At 39.8% G+C, this 27424-nt stretch overlaps 1 protein-coding gene across 1 annotated transcript in view; it reads right to left on the reverse strand.

Annotated features, from left to right (window-relative positions):
- ABCA13 (ATP binding cassette subfamily A member 13) overlaps positions 1-27424 on the reverse strand; it is a 418312-nt gene that overhangs the window by 53507 nt on the left and 337381 nt on the right. Inside the window, exons 56-57 of the mRNA XM_084798070.1 lie at positions 7201-7351; positions 1249-1383 (exon numbers count right to left, since the gene is read on the reverse strand). Of these exons, the coding sequence (XP_084654196.1) occupies positions 1249-1383; positions 7201-7351 (286 nt within the window). The remainder of the gene's footprint in view (positions 1-1248; positions 1384-7200; positions 7352-27424) is intronic.

Below are 27424 nucleotides of genomic sequence, written 5' to 3' on the forward strand. Positions count from 1 at the left end.
GTTCCTGTGAAAGTCAGACCCCACTCTCCACTCAACTGTGGAGAATATCCTGTCCATTGGCTAGATCTGGGTCAGGGTTCGAAGTTTACTGTACATATTGTCCTTGGCTGGTGCCATAGTTTGAGCAGGACCCCTGGGCCCAGATCCATCATAATGTTCTTCTTGTAGGTTTCTAGGACCCTCTGGATCCTTCTATTTCCCCATTCTCCCATGCTTCTCTCACCTAGAGTCCCAGTGAGCATATACAGGGGGAAGAGGTCCCCCTCAGTCACAGTCATAGGGGAGGGGAATAAGGAAAAAAATGGGAGGGAGGGAGGAATGGGGGGATACAACGGATGGGATGACATTTGAGATGTAATATGAATAAATTAATATAATATATTTTTAAAAAAGAACAACAACAAAAAAGAAACAACTTTATGATGAGGGGGGTCACCACAACATGAGCAACTGTATTAAAGGGTCACCACATTAGAAAGAGTGAGAGCCACTGTCTTAGAGATTCTACCGCTCATATCACTAAGCGCTATAAAAGGACCTGTTAGCACATGGAGTTGAGGAGGTGCTCAATTAAACACGGCAAACTCTGGTGCCCATCCTCATGATTGATCATGGATGTGTGTCACAACAGCTGTAATAAGACTTCAAAGCAATTCACCAGTAGAAGTAGTCTTCACCAGAGAAGATCACACCGAGTGGTTATCCACTACCAAATAATCAGCCCTCAAAGTATACATACAAGTAACATTTAAATACCAAGTTACATTTAAATATATATGTGCATGTGCATATACATATATGCATGCAATAACAAGTAATGAAAAGGGGTCCATGAATTTGAAAGAGAGCAGGGAAGGGTATATGGGCAGACTTGGAGGGAGAAAAGGGAAAGCAGCAATGTTGTCATTTTATTGTAAAGTCAAAAATAAATAAATAAATAAATAAATAAGTAAAATAAAAAATAAAGTTATAGACAAAAGAAAAATATGTATTTGCTTTTGGATAAAAGGTGAATGCTAATATCTTAATGTTCATTTAATGTTAATATTCTTATGTAAATTTACCATAAGAAAAATGCCTGATTTCTGTAAAAATGACACCTGTGCCTTACAATATGTTGGGGACTTAAGGCATCAGAGTCTATTAGTCCATTGATTCAGTGTCTCAAATTCTGAAGTTCTGAAGATTGAAATAATTTCCACCACATGATAAAGGCATCAACGCAACCCTGGTTTCCCATCCACTCACCAATAAAAGAATGTCTGGCTTCCCCACCAGGGCCAGGGCTGTGGAGAGCTTCCTTCTGGTGCCACCACTGTAAGTGGCCACAGGTTTGTCCACGTGAGGCTCAAGGTGCAGGCGCCTCACCAGGTCTGATGCCACCTGGAAGAGAGAAGCTTGTCCTTGAACCTTTCTCCGTGATGCTCACATGACCTGGGTTGCCTTTCGATTCCTGCTTCCTGGATCCTCTCCCACAAACAGTGGGCCAGAGGACCCCCCCCCCCGCCCACTTCACTTTATGAGAAAGGAAGAGGTGTGGAAAGAACAGGAAAGAGCGCCCCATGTCTGCGGACACTTAGGATGTCCAAGGACAGATCCGAGAGTCCCAGGAATCTGAATCAACGCTGAGTCTACGTTAACGTCCACATTCAGAGGAGCAGAATAACAGAGGCCCAGAGGAAAGCTGAGAAGGAGCTGGATAGAAAACAGGAAGACAACGAGACACTAAAACCTCAAGGGAAATGGCACTGAAGGAGGAAATTGTCAGTATTAACACAGGAAAGAGATATCCCTTTGACCTTGGTAGGCCGCCACTGATAACATCTACATATTCAGTTTACATAGTATTGAGATTGGAGAAAGATGGGACCTTTCTCATCTGTTTCCAGCTGTTGGGAACTATCTGATCACCTCATGAGGTTGCGACCTCATTCACCAGAATTTACACACAGTCTCAGCTGGTTAGCACTAAAGTCCTCACCTCAGGCTCACAGCCTCTCTTCTCTCCAACATTCCAGCCTGTTCCTTACCACACACACTGAGAGCCCACTTACCATTAAATTTTAATGCAAATTTTGCTTGTCCCTGCGGTCCATCAGCTCAGTCTCTAAGACTGCACTTAGGTTGGTGTTCCCCAGGTTAGTTTGCCCTAAACCATTTGTCTGTTTCCAGATCTGTTTCTTATGTGGAGCCCAAGTTACTTGTTTTGTTTCCAACTGTCTATAAAATTTTAAATATATATATATATATATATATTCTTTATATAATTCTTATACAGATAAAAATCTACATTACTCGAGGTGTTAATGCAGATATAAATAGAGATCTGTTTTCAAATATGATCACATAACCAGACTGATGAAAAGCATATCAGTTCAAATTAGAAGGACAAATTCTATAGCATTATAACTGTATATCCTAAACTACCAAATAAAAGACTGTTAGGCTAATGCACATGTTTTTTTCACAAATATATAAAACTTAGGATTATAATATCATGATATGTTACAAACCTCAAAGATCTTAGAAGAGAGATAACTTCTTTAACCTAAATTATTCAGTCTGTATTTCTGTGGCTTCAAAATAATTTGGAAAATGAGCTAAAAGACACAGGTATTGGTCCATGGTCAAACAGTGTGAGTCAAGCAAAGAGAAATCAAGGCCTAAAAGGCACTTGGAGACCAAAACCTGAGTAAAAAGTCATCTCAAGGTTAATTGTTTGTTCTCAATAAAAATATGCAGCCCCTTTCTCCAGACTGACGTACAGAAAACATCCCTTTCCCTGTGTTCAGTCAGTCCAATTTTGCCAATTAAAATAAATTGAATAAAAGCCTTTTTGAGCATATAAAAACTTCAAAATATTTTATCCAGGATTAGCAAGCAAACATAAATAACTAATTGGGGTGCTGCAGTAATGACTCTAAGAGAGAATGCCTGTGCGCCAGGGATTAGAAACAACCCATGGTGTCCACGGAATCACAGAGCAGAAGTGCAAGCATGGTCCAGGTTATATTCTTATGGGAGTTGGAGGCAGGAAGCTGACTTCCTAGGAGAGGAAGCCTTTGTTTCAGTGGGCAGCCCTGTGGTCGCACAGATAGCTCATGCATCTTGAAAAAGACAAACACAAAGAGCTATAAGAGTAGACTGGCAAAAACACTCAGAAACAGGAAAAAATGAAATTTTGGGTTATCTTCTTAGAATTATGAAAATGTTCAAAATGTACGTGCATTACAGATGTTTATTATGACATAATGACTTCTATTCAGAAGAGGAAGGAAAGCAAGCTAATAAAGAAGAGAAACAAAACAAAATAATGATGAAAAGTCCCGGCTTTATAGTGATGTGCTCCGGAGTAAATACATTCTTAATAAATTTGCCAAATGCTGTTGGTTATTTTTATGAAACCAGAAAGTGTTTGTCATATTTTCCTAATTTCACAAAAGGTTAAATAGTGCAGACTACAAATCCCAGAGCAGTTAATCACGGGGAAGGTTCCACAATGGGCAGGAACAAATGTCTGCTCTAATGCTCTGTGAATGTCACTTTCAGAAAATAACTGAAAATGATCTAATCAAAAGCATCTTGTTGCTATCTTTTCTGCACTCAGTGCCACTATCAAAATAATGGCACATGTAATGACCTAGAAATTGAGGCTGGCAAAATGCTACCTAGACCCCAAAACGTCATAAGCCACAAAAATCTCACTGTTATTGTCCATGAATCACGAAATGTCGTACGTTACAGGATCTTGCATATGTTTTCCTCTCAGAAAGCTCTAGAAATTGTGCCGCCTTTAGAGCTGAGACAGGGACTCATTCTCTTCATTTCCCAGGCTGCATTGCACTCAGCACACAAGTAGAACTTTGGGAAATATCCTGTAGCCAAAGTAGATTGTTCAGAAAAGCACACACACTCATCAGATTCCTGAGCCAAAGACTGCCCATATGCGGGTGCGATGCTGGTATCAAATCTGCTCTGTGAAACTCCAGATGAAAATGAAACACTGAGCAGGAAAAGGAACCAAGGATTCCTAAGGGAAAGGCCATCCTGTGACCTTCCCTCTGCCAGTGACCTCCTTTACAATACTTCTTCACTGAGAACTGAACTCTTTTCAAAACCCACCATGGGGAAAAAGAGATTTAAGATGCAAATCAGGCCTACAGAGAAGACGCTGGAAGCAACACTCAGAAGTATTCCGAGAGCAGTGTGCATGTATTTACAAAGATAGGACCAATAAAGGGCCTACTCCTATCCTGGAGAAAATCAAGTTGCATATTTCACTAGGTTTCATCCCAATTAGAAGTTTTGTTTGGCCATATTCACCCAGGAAATATGAGAAACTTTTTTTTCGTACTTTCTCTGACATCCCAGATTAGAACTGCATCCCCGAGTCATTTAGTGATGCTTTGATTCTAGTTTCTCCAAACTGGTCCAGTTGAACAAAAGCTTAAAATGCACCCTCTGCACAAACTATATAGTGTAAATGACAAACTTCAACATACATATCCCAAATCCAAATCACACAAAGGGCTAACCTTTTCTTGTCTAAGTAAACACCTGAGGCCTGCAAATGTAAAGGACAAGATCGTAGCTATAGTTGATCAGGAAGCCTGGAGCAGGTATATTGAGTGCCCTGAGGTACAGACAGAACTCAGTACAAGGCTTGTGTTGGAGAGCAGCCGAAGAAAAGGTGTGGTGGCTGTTAGTGTGAGGCAGAATGGTCTTTTCAGTGAGCACAGGAGGTCGCCTTGAGTCATAGGACACAGGTGACTGTCTATCTTTCCGTGGACAAGACAGAAGCCTATAAAGGAGAACCAATCTGAGTGATAAATACATAAGGGGGGAAATGCATCTTCTGTCTCCAGGGCTCAAGGCTTGCCCTGGAGGTGTCCTCCTGGGCCCAACTCACTGAAGCACAATGGAAAGTAAATAATTAAGAAAAGCGCCAGGCTAGAGTAGCACTACAGTCACTCCATACAGTTTCTGCTTCCGTAATCACACAAAAGCCCCAGGAATAAACCCGAGATACCGATGATGGAAGATATCTTGTCCTAGGCTGCTAGCAGCTGTCAAGGTGCTGTCAATCAAAAGCCTATGCTCCAGATCTGTTACCTGACCACTCCGTTCTTCATTTTCCCCAACTGTAAAATCAGGCCTCTTAACTGCTTTGAACAGGGTGAGGGACAGACATTCAGAAAGACAGTCATGTGTCACTAAAGGACAGGAAACACTCTAAGGAGTGAATCTTAAAACATTCCACCATGCTGTCAGCCTCAAAGAATGCTCTCCCAAACCTGGGTAGTAGTCATCAGTCAGCAGTCATGGATGGAAACTCTCAATACAGTCAAGAGATGTTGTAAATACAAGGAGCATGAGGCTATTGCCAGGGTATATGCTCTTATAGTAATGCATTTTTGTAAGGAGAAGTAAACCTGCAGAGCAAGAAAGAAAAGCACATGTAGTGTAGCAAGGATATAAACCAGCCATAGTCAAGCATTTGTACAGCTTTGATACATTGATGGATACATTGATACAACTGACGACAGTGGCTTGTTATCACCAAGACAATTACACAAGTGCTATTCTGGGATGCAATTGTTAGGTTGGGCATGACGTCACCAAGCTTTGGGATTTTTCATGGCAACTTTGTATGCCCACCATTATGGGATCCATGGTGGATGAAACATTACAGTATGGTTCCTGATTGCATGAGCTAGGTCATCATTTTATGTTACTTAAACACTAATATCCTGTAATAAGCACCTCACAGCCCTGTGCTTATTCTATATTTCAAATGCTCACACAATTTATAGAAGTGAGAAATTGGCTGGGAGAGGCACTATGTCCCTTAGGAATACGTAGAAAATGTGCTGATCTATTCGAAACCGCTGAATGGGCAAGTAGCAATACCGTCTGCATAATCCACTCCAGGTTCATGAAAGAAATAAAGCTAGTTCCTAATTGGTGAACATTAAAGTTGCTTCTCAGCGGAGGAGTTCAAAACACAGACTGAAGAGCAGTGGGCTCTCAGAAGGCAAGTGCCTGGGTGACAGAGAGCACCAAGTCTTATTAAGGGAAACTTTTTCATAGGTGCATTCATCCAGACAGAAGAGGCCAGCTTATAGCCACTGCCAAGAATCTACCTCTTCAATCAAAAACTAACAAGAGGCAACTGACAGAGAAGAGCCCTGTTAAAGCTAGAGCCAACAATTAGTATTGGATGCCAAGAGCTGTTTGTGTGCACTTGGTGGGTCCCCTGTAGGGCAGTCAATTAGCTTGTGTTTATTTAGGTGGGAGGTGGGTCAAGGGTCCTGGGTCTGGACAATGAATGGGAGAGCTTCTCTATTCTAGTTTTGAAGTTAGGGAGCAGAAAATAAAAAAACAAAGACTACAGCATTACAAGAACAACACTGAGGATGAATTGTCATGGACCGGTGAGGGCAGTGGCTTTCAGCTTTGTCTACCGTGAATCCAAGGATGTTCCAACTTGAGCTCCAGCTCCTTCTACCCAAATCCTTTTGTTGAATCAGAAATCTAGCAAGCACTTTACATACTACAAAGAGGTGTCCAAAAGGTTAAAATGTGCTTTAAGCATCTTCCATTCTGATGCACTTCTGTTAGGAATGTCCTCAGAGCTGTCTGTCAGGGCTATGAGCTCTGATCTGACCACAGCTTGCAACAGGAGAAGGAGCGAGTTCTCCCCTGCCCACTGTTTCCTTTGCTCTCCATCACTCTCAGACAGCACGTAGGGAGGCCTCGGACTTCCTACAGTTCTCACTGTTCCTTCTTTATCCTGAAGCTACCCAGACAGGCACTCTTGGGAGGAATACTTCTGCTTGCTCCCAAGAGAGACATCTTCTCCAATAACCTACAGGTTCCACAAACACTCTCTGTCCAGTTTTACAGTTACTGTTTCTGACCTGGAAACATACAGACATTTATAGGAAAAAGAGAAAGGCTTTGAGATACAAAGTAAAAGAGGATATTATTTTTTACTTAGCTCCTTACACAAGACTTCCTCACCAAAACATTTTAAAATATACAATCAGTTCTAACGTTGGAAAATGACTTTTCCTGGATGGAACCCGTGTGGTGCTATGAATTCTTATCCTGAGTGAGACAGCAGTCTTGGAGCCGTAGCTGATGGACCAGCATCCCTCCGTGGATCCTTTTCTTCTGGAAGACCCCAACATTGCTTACCTCTGGAATGTACTGTTTTCGAATCCCACGGAGTCTGCAGTAGTATTGAAGATGTTCCCAGCCAGTCAGGAGCTCATCTAGGGCATCCTGCTGTGGGCAGTAGCCAATGAGGATGCCCACTTTGCCAGCAGAGGCCAGATCCACCATATCTCTGCACACACAAGTAGAACAGGCTGACAAAAGGTTTCATGAATATATACCATAATTCACTCCTTAATTCTGGCTCATTAATTGCTCCATTCCTACAGCTAATTAATTTTGCACAAATTCTTAAACCTAATGACAAGTGAAGGGTACCAAAAAAATGCCACAACAAAATACATACCTTGGCACATGAACGATTAACCTAAAGGTAACTAGAAAGCAGATAATTGTGCTCCCTGATAAAGAGCTTATAAAGTCCGTCACACCCCCCACCTTTGTAAAGGACATGCCAACTTGAGAAGATATCTTTGCACTTGCTATTTCCAGGGGCTGCTCTGATCACTTAGAAACCCAAGGAGAGGAGAGTAATTTCCCAGATTCTTCCTCTCCTTCCCAGAACTCAACTCTCACGAAAAGCCTGAAACCCCTTTCCTTTTGATAAAACCTGTGTATAAAACTCTTTCTTCTAACCCACCAATTGATCATCCTTCTCTCTTGCCCTTTCTTCCTTCTTTTCTCCATATCTGTTTCTCTACATTTCACTATATATGTGCATATACATTTATATATAATTATATATAATACATCATTTTCTTCGTAAAACTCCTGTTTCTATATATGCAATTAAATATGCCTGAGTGTAATTTCCAAGATCAAGCACAGAACCTAAGATGGCAGAGTGCAATACTGTTTCTTTCCCCTCCCAGTAGCAAACCATGAGCCTAACACACTCGTATGCATGTGTGTGTGTACATGCACACATGAGCATGCATGCATGTGTGCATATATGTGTGTATATGTTTCATATTTAGCACAGTGTTGCCTAATAAATAACTATCATAGAAATCTTCTCACCAAGAAACTGTTGGAAATAATGGATCAATCCTTAAATTTTCAGTTGAAGATTTTACACACAAAATATACACAAACTTTCATTGAGTTGTGAAAAGCAGAACAAAAGACTTAATTGGCCCAATTGCAAAGGCCAACACATGTTTCTATATCTTTTTTTCCTCCTTCTCACGGAGTCCTCATTGGGAGCAGCTGCACCAACATGACAAACTTGCTATAACAGGTGTCACAACTTAGTCCATACTCATGATAGGTCTGTACTTCATGCTGTAGTTTTATGTCATAATGGACCAAATCAAGTGCCCACCATTTATAGGACCATGAAGACTAATTTCACCCACTTAATGTCTAAGGAACCCCTTCTAGTCTCCCTGCCAAACCTCAGGGGCACTGGTGTCCCTGTGCTCTGTGACTTTTCCTATATCAGAGTGTCACAGAGTTGAAGGGACACATGGAGAGTGCCCTGGCTTCTTTCACCTAACAGTGTGTACTTAAGTTTACTTGTGTTCTCCTAGATGTATATGAAGCCCCCAAATTTATACATTGAAAGTTCATTCTCCAGGTAATGGTATTAAGAGGTGGCACCTTTAAAAGGAGACTTAGGTCATGAACATACAGATCTCAAAAATAACGAGTAAGTGATTGTGCTGTTTAATAAGAAAAATTGATTTGACTATATTAAGAATAATTAAGAAAGAGGTCATGAATTTGAAAAAGAATAAAAGGAGGTATGTGGGAGGGTTAGAGTCAGAAATGCTGTAATTATATTGTAGTCTCAAAATGGCAAAAAAAAAAAGGTAAAAATAGTAAACAAATTAGAGAGAGAGAGACAGACAGACAGACAGACAGACAGACAGACAGACAGACAGACAGAATAGTACTACTGAGTGTGTCTGCGACACTATTTACAGAAAAGTCTGGCTCAAGAAGGCATACTTGAAGCATCAGGGTACCCTCCCACCTTCTTGAAGGTCAGACAGAATAAAAGGGCAGAAAGAGGCAAATTCATCTTCTCTCCATCCCTGCCTCTCCCATCTCTCTCCTCCCCTCCCTCATTTCTTCCCTCTTCCTATCTCCTTGTCTCTTTCTCTCCCCTCCATCCTCTCTTTCCCAGAGCTGGTATACTCCTTTCCTTCTACTCTGGGCATAAGAGCTCTGTGTGAACATGCTTGGCTTTAGGCTGCAGAATTAGAAGCAGCTGCTCACTGCATCCTCGGGGGAGAACTACAACACCCGTTTCTTTGGCTCTGGGTTTGAGGTCTTGAACTGAACCATGCTACTGGCATTCCTGATCACCACTTCATAAATAGCAAATGGTTTGGGTAGAATTTCTCAGGCTCCACAATCGTGAGAACAAACTTCCCCAATAGACTACATCTCCTCTCTCTTCCTTCCCCTCTTCCTTCCTTCCCCTTTCTTCCTCTTCCCTCTCCACCATATGTTCTCACTGAAGAATTCTTGCTGATACATTATCCTTACAAGGATGACTGGGGAAACTCACAGTCCAGTTTTCTCTTCTACCACAATAGACAGAGCAATGAAGTCTCATCCCTGCAGCAGTCTTCACCTGACCTACATCTGGAAGGGCCTTCCTCTTCCTCTAGTGTGCAATAATACTTTGTTACACTTTATGACATGTGTGATTATCCTTTACTCATTCTTGCATAGAAAATGAGACTGTCAAGGAGGATGCCCTCTTGGATTTGTAATCTGATAAACAATGAACACATTTTACACCATGCCTCAACATGGGATATTTGTTTTTCTCATGCAAAAATGCAAAGGTTGAATTAAAATTCAAGTTTCAAGTATCCATGCATATTAAATTTCTAGCTTTGAAAAACTTAATAGAAATAATATATGTGTATATATATAGTCATAATAATGTTTTATGTATGTTATCTGTAGTTGTAAGCATGTTGTTTTAAATTCATTATCAGAGTTGAGACAACCTGGGCTTTGTTTTTTGTTTTTGTTTTTGTTTTTGTTTTTAAAGTCTAAAAAGTGTTATAACTAAAAACAAATTAAATCCTTAATAAAAAATATTTAGAAAAGCCCTGGCCCATGAAACATACTGGATCAAATGCAGTACACATCCAGGGAAAGTTTATCAGTGACAGGCATGCATCCAAAGAGAAGGAAATTCACTGTGGTAAGCAAGAATTTCTCTCATATTGATGAAGCTTGGGTCTTTGTAACAGATGAAGATGAGGTGTTGAAAGTGGTTCCCAAGAGGCTGAGAAGCTAAGCGGAGCTGGTATTATTCTTTAGAGATAAATGTAGAGCTACAGAGTCAAACAAGGCCTGAGGAGCCCATACACCAGAGAGAGGGAGAGAGAGAGAGAGAGAGAGAGAGAGAGAGAGAGAGAGAGAGAGAGAGAGAGAGAGAGAGAGAGAAGAGAGAGAGAACACATATAACAGAGGCACTCTTACTTGGGGACAGTGGTAGGGTGGACATAAGAAGGAAAAGGACAGTCTGATGCCCAAATCCCACCAAACACAGGATCCCACTTTGACGTGGAATTAATAGACAGTGACAGAAATAGCAGTGGTGAAAGCATCAGCAACAAGGAAAGTTTGGCTTTGCGACTTACATAAGGAGTCAGAGTTCACTACTGTGAAAAGGAAGAGTCAAGTGCAAAATCTGGGGAATTAACACTTGTTTACTTGATCCCAACTTTTGGGAAATGCAATGTCTCATAAACACCTTGGAGCCTCAGATATTTTACTAAAACTCAAAGACTATTAGGGAGAATTATATTTCCTTTTACCTAAAAGACTCAGTAAAAATATATTAACTGAAACACAAAAGAAATGAGATAAAAGTAAGTCTAGATCATGAGGAATAGCAAAACAAAGACTAAAAAAGTAGAATACAAAAGACAATAATAAAAACCTTCAAAGTAACAAGTTAAGTTTTTAGAAAAAACATAACTCCAGCCTTTAGCACCACTAGCTGAAAAAATTCACAATTAAAGTAACAGCATACATATCTATTAATATATAGAACCAGAGAGAGTTATGATGTGATCGAACAAGTCCTTGTGGGGACACATCCTCATGAGATGAGCAGGTACCTAAGAACAAACCACTGAACATGTCCAACTGAGGAAGAACAAACTTCAACAGATGCACAAGAAAGTAGGCTGAACAAGTACTTTTAAAATTGCCCACAATGCAACCCAGCACCAGATAATTTCAGTAGTGAGTTCTAATAAATGTTTGAAGAGTAACATCAGTCTTTCACAGTCTGTTTCAGACAAAGAAAAGACAAGCACAAATTGGAATTAATTTCAGAAGAATCATAACAGCCTGGTAATGAAACCGAAGACATAAGAAGGAAAGAAAACTTTGCAACTTATTAGAACTACAGACATACAAACTCTTACAAAGTACACATTCTTATCACCTAACGATGTGATTATCTCCAAGTAAACTCAACGTGAACTGAAAATACTATAAATATAAATGTTTTTACTGCCAGCTGTGTTTACACATTTCTGTAATTCTAACACTTCAGAGGTAAAGGCAAGACAGTCATGAGTTCAAAGCTAGCCTGATCTATTTATCAAGTCCCAGGCTATTGTAAAGAGACCCTGTTGCAGAAGAAAAAAGGGGTCGGGGAGTATTACTATTTTTCAATTGCTAACTGAATGAACGAAAGAATGAACGAATGAACATTATAATTCCAACTCGGTCTACCTTAAACATTCCTAGGACTCAAATCATCTTACAGTTGAGCAAAGTAGAAATATTATTACTGCATTTTACTAGCACTAGAAGTGATGAAAATTCAAAGTATGGTTTATAATTAATGCATATTTCTTTCCTACCATTGTAGAGCTAAAAAACTATAATTAGCATCTTATAAGTCCGGAACCATGTGTATACAGAAATCAAATACTGTAATACATGAGGATATAGTAGATATAATATCTACTAAGTATATAATAATATAATAAGATAAACCCAAGGAAGGCTAATATTAATCCTTGTATACTGCACTAATAGAGAGGATATATCATACACCATCCAAATATATATAAAATGGAATCTGGTGGAATCTAAACTAGAAATAGAAAAGGTTGATGATATAACACTCTTTATAGAACTTCCCTATTTATATGGTCCCATGTATATTGATATACAGATCAACAGAGAGAGAATTAGATTCATGGTTTTTGATGGCTAGGGAAGGGAGTGGAAAAAAGAGAGATGAGTGGGTACAGAGTTTGGTGTGTGTGTGTGTGCGTGTGTGTGTGTGTGTGTGTGTGTGTGTGTGTGTGTGTGTGTGTGTGTGTGTGTGTTTTGGTTTTTCAAGACAAGGTTTCTCTGTCTTATCTTGGCTGTGCTGAACTCTCTTTGTAGACCAGGCTGGCCTCAAACTCACAGTGATCTGCCTGCCTCTGCCTCCCAAGTACTGAGATTTTTTAAGGCAATCAAGGCGCTCTGGGATTCAATATTGAAAAGCGTCATGTAACTTGATGAATATGACCACTGAAATGTAACACTTAAGGTTATACATTCTGAAGTTGGTGAATTTTATCTAAATTAATCAAAACAGTGTCAGAAAAAGATCAATGTACAAATGTTCTATGGGAGTATTTGTATTCTTCATACCTGTATTACATAGATGGCTCCTCATGCTCATACTGTGATACTCATCTCAGTAATTGGCAATATCAATGCAGGTAAAAAAAGATGTGGTGGGATTAAAGCAGCCTGAGCAAAGCAGGAGTTAATGGTCCTTCCAGAGATCATCTTAACTGACCGAGAAGATGAGCTTATTTATTTTGGACTGTTCATCTAACTCCAAAGGATGCTAACCACACACTTCCTAAATCAGAATCACCATCAGTCATAAGAAAATGCCCCCATCCATTTCATAGTTTCCACACGTTTGCACTTGGTTATCTCAGCCTAATAGAGAAGGTCATAACATTCTATATGCTTTATGCTTCAGCACCACTTGGAAAGACAAGACATTTTTCAGTGTTGGATCTGACATAAAAATGAACTTCAAGTGGCTTTTATCATGATGCATTCCAACTGGCTTTTTTTTCTCTTTAATTAATGGCACAACAGTTCAAAAAACCCTAGAAATTAAATACAAAGCTCAGAAGAACATTCTGAGAGGTCTTTGCCAAGAACCTTCTCACTCCAGGCATTTAATTTTCTTTATATTATCAGCAGTCTGTAAACTGTCAGATAGTTAATAAGAGCAAAAGGCTGTGCAGCGGACCTGGCATGATTTGCTTTCCAGCTCTTCAGTGTTTGTACTTTGCTTTTCAAACACTGGCTTCACCTCTACTGTCTACATTTACCTGCAGGATTAACCCCAAATTCTCCACACACTTTATGATCAGGTGATCAGTTCTGGCTTCAGGGAGGGTTTATGTGTTTCTTCATGGATGTGATAAAGTAGCTGGGGCTTTATAACAAGGCATCAGAGAGTTGTGCCCTCCATTATAGTTGGATTTTGTTTCTAAGAGAATATGGTACATCCATGATGTGTGGCCTATTAAATATAGACCAAGAACATATAACTGAGGGTTAAAATGCATTCATATCCTATGTTTAAACTAACACTCACACTCACATACACACTCCCTGTGTTCTCACCGAAGAAAAGTGGGATTTTCTCAAGCCTTTTAGATAGGGAGTTAAGTATAGCTATACATGCAGCAGGAGAATGCAGTCATTCTTCCAGGGGGTATTTAAGCTTCATCTCTTTCTACATTTAACTCCTGTGTACATGAATAAAAGAAATTTCACTAAACTAATAAATATCACTCTCAAGTAGTAAAGTCATAAACAATAACATTTTAATACTGCTAGTGTTTTCCCTTCTAACCCATCAAGAGAATAGTATAAATCTGGGGCAACAAAACATCTCATTAAATTATGCATAAGCTTTTTAAATATCAGTTGCGAATTTTCCCATGTCGATTAACTACTGTTCTATTGCTGTAACAAAATATCATGACCAAAACCAAATTATGTAAGGAAAATTTTTATTTTAGCTAATGGTTTCAGATGTATAGTCTAAGATAGCAGAGAAGGCATGGTAGCAAGTGAGGTCAGGAAGCTGAGATGTCATATTTTCAACCATAAAGAGAGATGAGGCTATAAACCCCCAAAGCCCTCCACTAGAGGCATTCTTCTTTCAACAAGACTATACCTTCTTAAGGGTCTACCACCTCCCAAACAATAACACTATCTGGAAACAAAGCATTTGAAAACACAAGATATGGGGGATATTTTTCATTCTAACCAAAATACTATATAATACTTTATTCAAAGGAAAGACTAGGTTAAAATCTTGTAGACTTAGCTTCAAAAAAAAATTCTTATCACCTGCTATACTGTTACGAGAATTGCACGGTATATTTCTGTGAGTGAAGATGTTGTCACTAGTGACATATGTAGGCTGACTTTTAGAGATTATTCAAAAAACAATAACTAAAATTATTCCCACTAAAGTCAGTGTTAGCGGTTATACAAAGTTATCATCACATCTAACAACCATCTGGATAATAACCATGAATGTCACTATTGATGTGATGGTTTCCCGAAATATATAAAACCAACTTTTAAAAAAGTTTATTAAATTTAGCTGTTTGGGGACTCACACATTTATTATGACATGTGTGTGGAGATCCATACCACCACATTGTAGGAGGTGGTTTTTTTTCTTTGTGGGTTCCAGGGACTGAAATCAAGTCATCAGTCTCCGCAAAAAGCACCTTTACCTACTGGTCCATCTCACCTGTACCAAGAACATATTCTCACCCCATATACCATTACATACATATGCCTACACATATGTACCTTAAACAACCAAAATACCCAGTTTAGCAACACTGAGTTATAACTAATATTAATGACAAGGGCTTGGTACATTGAAAGGGTCACAGGAATATGGCTAGAGATGTCTTCTTACTCCATTGATTTTACCTGATCTTCTTCAGCAATTCAGGAGCTAGGTAAGCTTCAGAGGTAAGTATTGATTAGCCTATTACACAACAAGTACCATATATGTTCAAGGGGTGAATCATAAATCCCTTTCTATATGTTCTGTTGCTCTACTGTTTTTTCTATTGTTTTTATAGTCTTATTATTTGAGACTAGAAGTTTTTCCAAAGACTTGTGTATTTGAATACTTAGTCCCCAGATGGTATCTTGGGATAGTGTAGAACTTCTGGAACTGTGGTCTACCTAGGAGAAGGTAGGGTGAGGCAGGCCACACATATCAGATCTGCTTCTACTGCATCCACAGCTATCTGTCTCCTGATCCACCAAGAAATGAACTAGCCTCTAGCCACACAGTAAGCTTCTGTAGCCATGAAACCAGTAGTTCCAACAGCCCTGTACAGCCATCCATGCCTTCTCTGCAGTGATGGCTGCCTTAGTTATCATGCTAGTGCTGGGAAGAAACACCATGACCAAGCAACTTCTAGGGGAAAAAAACATTTAATTGGGGCTCGCTTACAGTTTCAGAGGGCTAGTCTACCATCTGCATGGCAGGGAGCATGACAACGGGCGGGCAGGCACGGTGCTGGGGAAGCAGCTGAGAGCTATATCTTGCTCCACAGGCAGACAGAGAGACAGAGACAGAGAGACACCCAGACAGAGATAGAGACAGAGCAAGACAGAGACACAGACAGAAAGAGACAGAGAGACACAGATAGAGAGAGACAGAGACAAACAGGGAGAGATGGAGACACTAGGCCAAGCACGCCTTTTCAAACCTCAAGGCCCATTTCCAGGGACACATTTCCTCCAACAAGGCCACGCTTTCCAATCTTTTCCAAGTAGTTCATCAACTAGGGTTCAAGCATTGAAATATATAAGCAAATAGGAGCCATTTTCATTCAAATCACTACATTCCTCTCCCTGGCCTCCATAGACTTACAGCCAAACCATAGTGTAAAATGCATTTAATCCAACTCCAAATGTTCCCATAGCCTTTCACAGTCTCAACAATGTTTAGAAGTCCAAAGTCTCTTCTGAGACTCAAGGAGATCTTTTAAATCTTAACTCCCTATAAAATCAAAGTAAAAAAGCAGATCACACCCTTCCAGCATCAGGGAGCACAGAATATACATTGACATCCCACAAGGGAGGAAAGGGAGCATGGTGAGGAAATGCTGGACCAAAGAAGACCAAAACCAACAGAGCACATTACTACAGCAGTCATTCCTGACAAAGTTTATTTATTCATTTTGTTTGTATTTATGGATTGTGTATGTGGGCACACACATACATGACTGCAGTGGCTGTGGGTCAGAAGGGGCCATGAGATTCCCTCTAGCTAGAGTTTTGGGTGACGCGATCTGTTTGACAGGGGTGCTAAGAACTAAAGCTGGTTCCTCTGCAAAAACTGTATATCCTCTCAACCACAGAGCCATCTCTCCAGCTCCAAGAACCTTAAACACCTGGTGGGGTGTAGCATCAGACCTAAAAATTATAGAAGTAGATTTTACATACAGAAATGTTTAAAACTATCATTTATAAGAAACAGGGATGTTGAAAAGGCCAGTATAACCACTCTGTACCTGCTTAGCACTTCAATATTGAAATGGAGCCAGGGAAGTCAAAATTCTTGTTTTTATTAAAGTGTGATGTCAAAAGCCTACAGGAGGCATTAGAGGTATGGATTAAAGCAAGACCAAAACCCAATAGAGCACATTACAACAATATTATCCCCAAGAAATTTTAGTGGCCAACAGTGTATATTGTCCTTACAGAGGGTTCCGTTCCCAGTACCCACATTGGACAGTTTGCTACATGTATAACTCCAGCTCCAGGGGAATCCAAGGCCTCTCGTCTCTCTGGGCACAGGCACACATGTGTACATACCACATACAGATGCCAACAGAAAACCTCCTATTTTGCTCATTCCTTCCGTAGTCCACCATATGTCCCAGTAGCACCAACCTAGAAACCAAACTTTCCCAGCCACTTAAGAGGATGCTGAAGATCAAAGCACCACCATGCAGGCCATTCTGTGTCAAACCTCAGAAAGACTACTCAGAAGGCAAGTTGAAAATAAAGCTGTAGCGCAATGACTTCATCTTTTGTTTATAGATTAGAGGTGGAGATAAGGCAGAATATGAACATGTCTCAGTGTCAGGGCATTCTTCATAGTTCCCAAATGTTGGCAAATATCCCAATCCATTTTTATTTGGAAAAATAATCTAACTAAGAAAAATTAAATTCAAGTTCATATTGTTCTATAAGTTTAAAGTGTATAGATACCAAACTAATATTATCAGGATGCTGCAAGATGATCTAAATTACAGCACCTGCATGGTAAATATATTCTGTTATTTAGTGACATGTCACAGGAAGTATGTCTCTCTATATAAAACAATTTCAAGCTATGAAACTGTTATTTTATGACCTTTGAAAAAACTACAATATTTTCATGTCATTATTAATGATAATACTATATATGTTCTTTACATGCTGAATAAGTTTGCCAACTACCTCCTATACTTTTGGACAACAAGTCTTATATAAAAGTCAAAACCTTTTGTCAGTGAGTCTCAGGATGTAGACACATATTTTACATTTCTGCCTAAAAAGAACAACAAGAAGAAAAAAGCACAAATAGAGATGTGTTTTTCCTTTTAAAATAAAAGCACTACAGGGAAACCAAAACTAAATATAAAATAACGTTTAAATGTAAAGATTATCTCCTGTGGTCCCCCTTTTCCCACTCTTGGTCACCAGTTAAGAGTGAGGGCTTTACAAACCCTGCCCCCAGCGTCTCATCTCTGTCCACACCTCATCTTGCTATCTCAGCCCCTGCCTGTGAAGCTCCACGGCCCAGGTGAGACAGTGTGCTCACTTCTACTTCTCTGTCTCCTCCATTTGTCTCTTGTGCTTCGTATCTCTACTCTCCTTTGCCTACGTATCTAGGAAGAAAAACTGGGTCTCTGGACATGGGTTGCCACAGTTGACATAGTCAGATTTTACCCCAAGCTAGATCTACGCTTAGAATGACATCTCTAATGCTTCCCTAAACTACTCACAGAGTAAAACAAAAACTAGCCACACACACACACACACACACACACACACACACACACACACACACACACACACACAAAGGAAAGTGGTGTGATAGCCTGAGTAGGTGGAATAATGTAATAACAAATACGCCTAAATCCTTAGGACAGAAAGGGCAAGGGCAGAGGTACAGAACTTCAGGCTCAGGTTTGAGGGACTAAAAAAGGTTTTGCTGCTGTATCTTTTTTTAAAAATTAATTTATTCAGATTAAAACTCAATTGTTATCCCACCACTTGTATCCCCCTGTTCCTCCCTCCCTCCCACTTTCACCCTATTCCTCTCCCCTAGGTCTATGACTCAGGGGACCTCCTCCCCCACTGTGTGGACATAGGCTATCAAGTCTGCTGTATCTTGAGGGTCAAACTTTTAGGAATTTCAAAGTAATGCCACATGATCATCTTGGACCACTATGGCAATGCAAAGGTGGTTTTTTTATTCATAACACTAGATATCTAATTAAAGAACATTAAACATATGTTTTATTTTTGTCACCCACTCAAGTTATATCAAAATGACGGGTCACCGTCCAGAGAAGCAGGTCAAGAAACCCTGGCCCTATGCCAGGAATTCTTTTTAAGTTCTCAATGACCAAGTATTAAGTAGAAATAGATAATCATGGAATATTAGTCATTTGAAGGAAATAAAATGAATGATTTTTTTAAAAAACTGAAAATTAAGTTCAGTATTAATTTTCAGATTAATTCTTAAAAATATGGCCAGGACTCATAAGGAGACTGTGCTGCTTAAGGAAAGTAGGGGCTATCTCTGACATGGACTCTGGTTCCCACTCACTGATCACTCTCTACCCTCTACCCCCAACCCTTGGTGGAGTGGTCTTGCCAGGCCACAGAGGAAGAGGATACAAGCAATCCACATGAAACTTGATAGGCTGAGGCCAGGTGATAGGAGCGAGTGGTTCCCCCTTTCTGTGGACTAGAGGAGTGAGGGGAATGAGGAAGGGAGGGCAGAGCTAGGAGGATATGAGGGAGGGGCTGAAATTGGCATGTAAACAAATTAAAAAGAAAAAAATTGAAAGAAAAAAATAAAGCTGGAGATGTAGTTTAATAGTAAAGTGCTTGTCTTGCAGGCATAAGACACTGGGTTCAATACCAGGGCTGTCATTTTTTTATGAAAAAGATAAAACATGGTAAAAAAAATTTTATTCCGATTATGGTTTTTAAGCATAATCCTGGACATTCTAGTAAAATTGATCAATAAAATAATTTATGTATATGTAAATATTAGAAAGTAGAAAGTAGTAGCAGTGTAACTTCCATCTCAAAAGTAGAGATGCTAAGCTAATAAAAGACAAGGTAAAATAGACATTTTATAAAGTAGTGGTTCAAATTTAAAAATAAATATTAGTTTTCCTATATAGCCAATTTAAAATGTAATGGGAAAATACAGTCATGTAAACACGATCAGGTGGCCAGAGGAAGCAGTGAATAGGACGTATCAACTGAATGAGGTCTATAGAATGCAGCTGTGGTAAGTAGAAGGTCAAGCTATGCTTCTGAGTGATTAAACTCAGCTTTATATACAGCCTGATAATTGCAGCATTGTTCGAGTATTTCCCAGCAGGAATAATGAAGGTTACCTAATGGCAAAGACCTCTGTTTTGATGTTAAAGCTCATTATAAAATGCATCCTTTAAGAAAAGGACAGACGTACAGCCAGAGAAATTCAAATAACTTCGAAACTGAAACCACATAAACATCTAAGAGGGTATATAAACACAACAGCGTGTTCTGTAGTAAATAAGTCATTTTAGCAAAGACTAACCATCCCATCAACCTTATTGGGCTTTATGGATGACTTTCTTGGAAGATTAAATTTAAGTATTCTTTTGCTCTTTGTACAATACAGATTTAATAAGGATTTAGTCAAACAAAAGGCAATTGAGTATCTGAACTATTACCTTGGGTAAATTCCATTGTTGAGGTAAGAAAGGCTTTGCTAAGCATTAGCCTACAGTTATAAATAAAACACACAAGCTAAAGATTAAAAACATTTGGATGACTGGACATGAAAACCTCACTGATGTCATCATACCTTCATTATAAAGGGAGAGCCTCTGGATTAGATCTCCCATAGCATACTTGTTCTTGGTGTTAAATAGCAAACACGTATAGTTTGCTAGCATCAGTGGGTCTTTGAAGGGATTAATGTGATTTTTCCCCTCTTTTTTCAGAATGCAGTGTTTCTGAAAGCAGTCTAGACACAGACATGACCACATGAATTTTTTACATTCCTAATAGATACAGATGTCTACATGATGTAAGCTTAAACATCTTACTATTTTAATAAAACGAGACTGAAAGAGAAAAGTGTGGTATCAGAAAATGCAGAAGGCTAGGAGACGATACAAGAGTAGACCCAGAAGATTTATTAGTCTTCTCTATGGTGACTTTAAGTGGCTTCCCAAAATGCCAGTTCATAAACACTGAGATTACAGAGGGACATACAATACAGATGACTTCTATATTGTCACATAGTTTTTTGATGGGCAGTATTGCATGACTGTTCTTGCTTGAACACAAATATTGCTGATCATGCAAGGCAAGGAGACCAAAGAAAGCATTCTATCCAATTCCAGCTTGATGAACCAATAAATGTGTTATCTGACAGGAGCCAGATGGGAAGTTACTTATAGGAGCATGGGGGACTCAAAGGCAGCTGCAGCACGAAAAGTCCCATCCCAGCACTGATGGCAACTCACGAAGTTCCTTACCAGAACAGTCCCCATGCCCAGTAAGTTTTCCATTTCTTATGCACTCAAGCATGTCCCACATCACATGCAGCTAAGCAGTTCAAACAAACAACAGCTCTAATCTCAGGTGAGGGGTTAACAACTCCTCCACTCTTGTACAAGGGAGCGTAAAGTATTTCAACACCATAGACCACCATAGTAATGTTCCTTTATGATGATGATGGTCATGTCACCCCTGAGGAAAACAGCCCTACAACAGCATAGATAGATAACAAACAGATATGGTGAATGAGCAAGTAGCTTCACGTAGTGTAAATAAAAAAGGATATGCACGCGCATAGCATACACACATATGTGCATGCACGCACACACATGCACATACACTCAAATGTACACTTTCAATAGATCTGTTGTTTGAAGGTGAAAGGGAAACTAGAGGTGCTACAAAGAGTCTGAAAGAGAGAAAACTACACGACAAGCTGAATGGAAAACTTCAGACAGTTTCTGGCAGCCATGCTACAAAGAGGATGTTGTCATACGTCTACCTAAGAGCTTGAGGGGTGGACATAGAAAGATTTCCGGTGGAGCAGGATCTCATGGGCTCTACCAGGTGCCAACCACACACTTCCCGTATTTCAAGATCAAAGCATCAGTGAAGGCAATGGTGAAAGTCTCCCAAGAGCTCATCATGTTTCAGACATAGATTATCTACTATATCCCTAATGTTTTGGTTGTGAGCCTCACCTTATGGCTGAACTATCTTTCCAGCCATCTGGTATAATTTTAGATGAACCTTTGAGGAAAGTACTCTTATCTCATTATTAACACCCAAGTCAAAACACCAATGCATATGAACTTTACAAGTGAGGAGTCAAAACTCACTGGAATCAACATATAAAACAATGTCTCTTATGGCTGGTTAGTCACAGGTGCTGAGGAAAACAGCCATGTTGTTAACATCATCATTAAGTAGACTTATCATCTCAAACACACGGAACTGTGGCACCTTAGTATTACCATTACCATAAATGTTAGGAAGGAGTAGGAAGAAAGACAACTGGCAATGAGAACATTTAGCTGCCGCCAATTTCAAACTATGTGATCAAGTCAGGGCCTGATGCCTCTCTGCGCCACAAATTCTTCCCTTATGAAATTAAATAGACAAGTCACTTGCTGATAAAATAATATAGTAAGCTCTCCCATATATATGTACATGGAGTCAACCAGTTGGGGACCACTGACCTAGCATGTGTCTTGGGTATGGAGGACTGGCAGGAAACAACCTGAGTGCCTGCAGGCATCAGTACCCTACAGCATCATGGAAACTACCTTCTGGATACAAAAAGAATCGTCAAGTCCCCAATACACACACACACACACACACACACACACACACACACACACACACACACACCTGGAAATGTCACAGTATAACAAACTCAATTAAAATCAAAACACAGCATACTATTTTGCCAGCAATATGGTCAATGTTCAGTCCTACAACAAATCTGAGAATAAAGCTTCTGCATCTTAGCAGAACCAACTGTGCTACGCAGCAATGAACCAGGAGAGCCCTTCAATAGGAAGGAGCATGTGGGCAACACTGAAGGAATTCAGAAATGCTATGCTTTCTTGGAGAGGCCCTAGCTTCTAAGGGCAGGAGCATCTGAAGGTACGTTCCCACTAAAAGTGCGTTGCATGAACATTCCAGCATATATAATGTATTATCTCGAGTGGGCAGATTAGAAGTCTACACTTGAACTCTGCAAGATACATAAACCTTCAGACGGCTTGTGCATTGGAAAGTGCAAAGACAGAAACCAAGGTGCCTTATGCTTGTGTTTTAATCACCTCCCATCCTCAGAGGCTCATTCTGCTCATTAAAGGAGATGTAGTTCCATGTTGGAAGACGCTTAGATAACAGCAGAATGCGCATCTACAATAAAGCAGGACCGCAGCGTGGCTCTTGTATTTATAGTCTCGGAAAGGACGTGATTTCTTCCAATGTCCTTTTTACTGAGCATTATCTCTTAATTAAAAGAATGTTTAGGGACAGTTCTCTGCCATGGGACTTTCAGAATTTTCCTCATACCACTTTGTAATAAAGCAGATTGCCCAGGATGATTTAATTATGCTGACACACCCTGGTAGGAATATAGGAAGATATTCATTGGTGTAAAACAACTTCCTAGTAAAAAGTAACAAATTAGGTGCCAAATCCCTATGATACGCCACTAGAATGTTATATACAAAAACATTTTACATTACATTCAAATTGTCACACATAATATTTTTTACTAAAAATCATATGTACAATACTTACTATTAAAATCACACACACACACACACACACACACACACACACACACACACACACACACACACACACCTATTGGTCCTGAAAAGACACAGTGTGTCTCAGATGACAAAAGCCACACCCTAACATAAATTATAATGGTAAGCTGTCATGTTCTGTCTGCTCTTGCTGAGAGCAGACACAGAGAATGAGGTCCCACCGCCTGTTTTCAGACTCAAGCACATTGTCCTCAGTGTCCACATATAGTCAAAACCCTGGAGCAAGTTGCTCCCCTGACACTGTGACACAGCCTAAGGGTATTAAAAGCATTGCTCCCTGGAGAACAGCAGAGCATAAGTCATTTCTAACAGAGACTCCTATGCCTGAAGTGGGAACAAGAAGCCTGAACTCATCTGTGAAGGGATAGAGAAGGAGCTCTCCCCAGATCTCTCTCAGTCAGGAACTTCTTCTGCATGACCACTGAGGCAAGAAGCAAGGCCACTTTTCTGCAGGATTTTGTAAACACCCACATTGGTGTGTTCGTTTTCTTTCTCTCTCTCTCTCTCTCTCTCTCTCTCTCTCTCTCTCTCTCTCTCTCTCTCTCTCTCTCTCTCTCTCTTTCTCTTTGGTCCTTGTTGTTTACTTGGAAGTCTCACTAAAGAGGAAACACTTTGGAACGCAAAGTTAGGAGTTTCTGCCATCTGCTGCCTCTGGGCTTCCTCGGTCATTTTTTGGAGGGTGCTGGAAGTATCCTGTTTAGTAATACTAATACCTACCTGCTATTTGTTCCCTTAGTCTTGTTTGCTACATATTTAAGAAGTTTCCTCATTCAAAACTGAAAATAGAAATATCAAGACTCTCAAAGATGGTTCTCTGGACAGAAAACACACCTAAAGCAATGTACTATAGACACACACAAAAATATGGACAAGTGGTATGTATACAGAGCTCAGCATTTCAGTCAAAAACTGAGAACAACTCTGTGTGCTTGTTCTGAATGGCCCCAGTGAAAACCTGGACAGCTGTTCCATGGGGAACAGTTAGCGCTCACTCATGATCTTCCTTGTGCCCGCTAAAGTCAGTGCTGACGGCTAAACACAGGAGCTGGTTTGTGTTCTTGATCAAATCTTCATTGTAACAGAAAAAGTACCATCTCTTTTTCTTTCCAAAGAAAATGAGATTTTCATCTAAATGGTACTTCGTTCCAGAAAAGGACGATTTACATGAGACTAGGATAATGTGGCAGACACATGACTGAGGGCAGGCTGGCCTAGAAATCTGGTAGAGTATAGACAGGCGGCCACAGGAAGATGGCTCAGAAGTGCGGAGAGCCGGACAGTGTCAGCCGAGAAGCTGGGTAAAATGAGTGTGATGACCATCCCTGGCAGTGTGCAAGAGTTCATCTATAGATATGTGTACCAACACGTGTGTGTACAGAGCTTACAGACACACCCACCCTCACATGCACACATAGATATGTAGAATTTTGTCCTCAAAACTGGGGACTACAAGATAGTCCCTTAAAATTATGTAGGATTTCCCTTCACTCTTTTCCTAACTCTGTATCAGCATTGTTACACTTTCATCTACTTAAAAGTGAGGGGGGGGGGGCGGGGAAACCAACTAGCAAGCTGCTCCTACTCTGCAAACTCATAGGGCAGATACTTTGATCTCATCTGCAAGTTAAAAGGACGATTAGACCTTTGCAAGCAATCTGTGAGCTCTGTGTGTATTTTTATTTTGCTGCTATACATGTTTATAGGAAGAAGAGCCAATTGTATATAAATTCTAAAGTGCTGTGCCCACAGCACAGAGCATTTTGATGATGCTATAGTAGTTAATAGTTATTGCGCACATGAATTCTGTAATGGTGGTCATTTACAAAAGGAAGAAACCACATCCTAAACCAAATAGCTGTCCTAGTTGCATGTGCTAAAGGATAGCAAGCTCCAGAAATGGCTGATCTAAAGTGCCAAGCAGAAGTCTTGTGCTCCAGAAGAATTTCTGTGCTGTTTATTATTTAATTGCCTCATAATCTAGTACATGAGAGTGGTACAAATATAAAATATAGTCCTCCACCTTGCTATCATGGTTGCTGACACACCAGTGCACACTCATCCATGGCATTCCTGTGCTGCACTCTGATGATGCTCGGTTAGGCAAGTCAGCTGTCTTGTGCTCGGAAGTGGACTCTGTGGCACAGATCCCTCCCCAGGCAATAATGGAAGCCTTCTGTGTGCATGTGCGCTGGCCCAAACAGACAAGCTCTAGAGTTGTACCTGATGTTGCTGAGAAAATAATTTTCTTTCTTTAATTGATTTAAATGATATTTTCAATGCTAGAAGCCTCTAGTGGCTACTATTTGAAGACTCGATCTAGTTTTCCCTTCTTTGCTACAATCTGTCTTTTCTTTTACATTTTTTAAAGTTTACCTTCATTCTGGGGATTTTGTTCTCACCACATAATGTCATGAAGACATTTTTTATGCAAGATTTTTATTTTTATGCAAGACAAATATCTTTCCTGATCTAAGGAGTCATCTGTTTTATTAATACTGGCAATTGTACAGCCGTGATTTCATCTAATGCTGTGTCTCTCTCACTGTCTCTTCCGTTCTGAGTCTAAAAACTAATTACATTCATGTTGGACTTTCCCTTTCTTCTTCACTTATCCATTTGTTTATGTTTGAGATTGGCCCAGGCTGGCTTTGACCTCAAGATGATGGGTCCTCTTGGCATAGCCTCGGGAAGGCTGGGATTGCAGGTGTGAACCGTCACACCCAGCTGGGACCTTCTCTTTCCATCCTTTCCAAATAGCCACATTTTCACGTTTTTCCATAAGTAACATAATTTTAACCCACTCATTATGGTTTTTCTTTTAAATTCAATAAGCACCATTTTCAGTCTTAGACATTATGCCATTTTCAAATAAGTTGTTTGTCCTATTGCTATAGTTTTCATATATTCTCTGTGGTTGATTTTCAGGGACATTATATTCTCTGTGTGACAATTCTCTTTTTTTATTGAATCCATTAATTTATATTCATGGAAGACAGGTGTCATGTGCAGACTGTAGTGTCTGATTTTGTGTTCTCCTTTAATGTTATTTGTTTACTTTAACTGAAAAATCTTGACTTAGGGGATGTGTTTCAAAGAAGCCCTATTATTTTCTTCTTGAATATTCCCATGAGTTCATCAATCTGAAGCCAACTCATTTTTAACTTACAAATAAGAGTGATTTGTCTCTGTCACGGACAGCATCACTGAAGTGTGTATGCACAAGGGAATGACCTGGTACCTGTCTCTGTGTGATATGCTTCCCTAGGGGATGGCACAGCTGCTGGAGTCCAGACCAGGGAGGGTGTAAACCCAGTTCCAGTGTGCAAGAGATTTTTTTTTTCCTTTCTAACTCTAAACCCAGAGAAAAACTGTCAAGATTTCTCACCATCTTCCTATGCCACTGTGTGAATCTTCAGTACTTACAATTTCAGGAAGGATGTGGCCCTTCCAAGACCCCGCTCAGCAATGCCCCTGATCAGAGCAGCTGTGCAGTTCCTTCACCCCTGAGGCTACTAGAGCCAGTTCATTGGCACAGCCTCACGTCTGTTCCACCCTTGTTTCAGACAGCCATGACATCAACCCTGGCAGGTCCCCTGATCCATAAACACCTTTCTTCCTGCTTATGGCCTCAGGAGAGCAGTTGTGAAATAGGGGGAGTACTTTTTAATCTTATAGTAAGTACATGTTCTTGTTATTTGAGTCTTCTATATTAACTTATTAAATATCATTCACATAGCTTAACAGTTATACTTTGACTGACTCCAAACACCAAATATATAATAAGAGCACAGTATCTTTCCACTTTCTATAATACAGACAAGACAAAAACTTTGTTTTTATTCAGTCTTTTATTTAAATTTTCTTTCTTTTTCAGGGCAAAAATTCTTATAAGAGAAAGCATTATCTCAAGCATTTTTATGTGCCATCATGTATTTATTTTATACATCATCGTGACTATTTACAGTGTTTTACTGTCTTCAAGAAATTCCAGGCCACTTTTTAAATATTATGATGATAGATGAAAATACAAAGCCTTGCCTCCCTTCATTTGAATATTAATGGTAGAAAGGACCTTTAAATATTAA

The sequence above is a fragment of the Acomys minous genome (genome assembly GCF_964271855.1).
Source record: "Acomys minous genome assembly, chromosome: 10".
NCBI lineage: Eukaryota > Metazoa > Chordata > Mammalia > Rodentia > Muridae > Acomys > Acomys minous.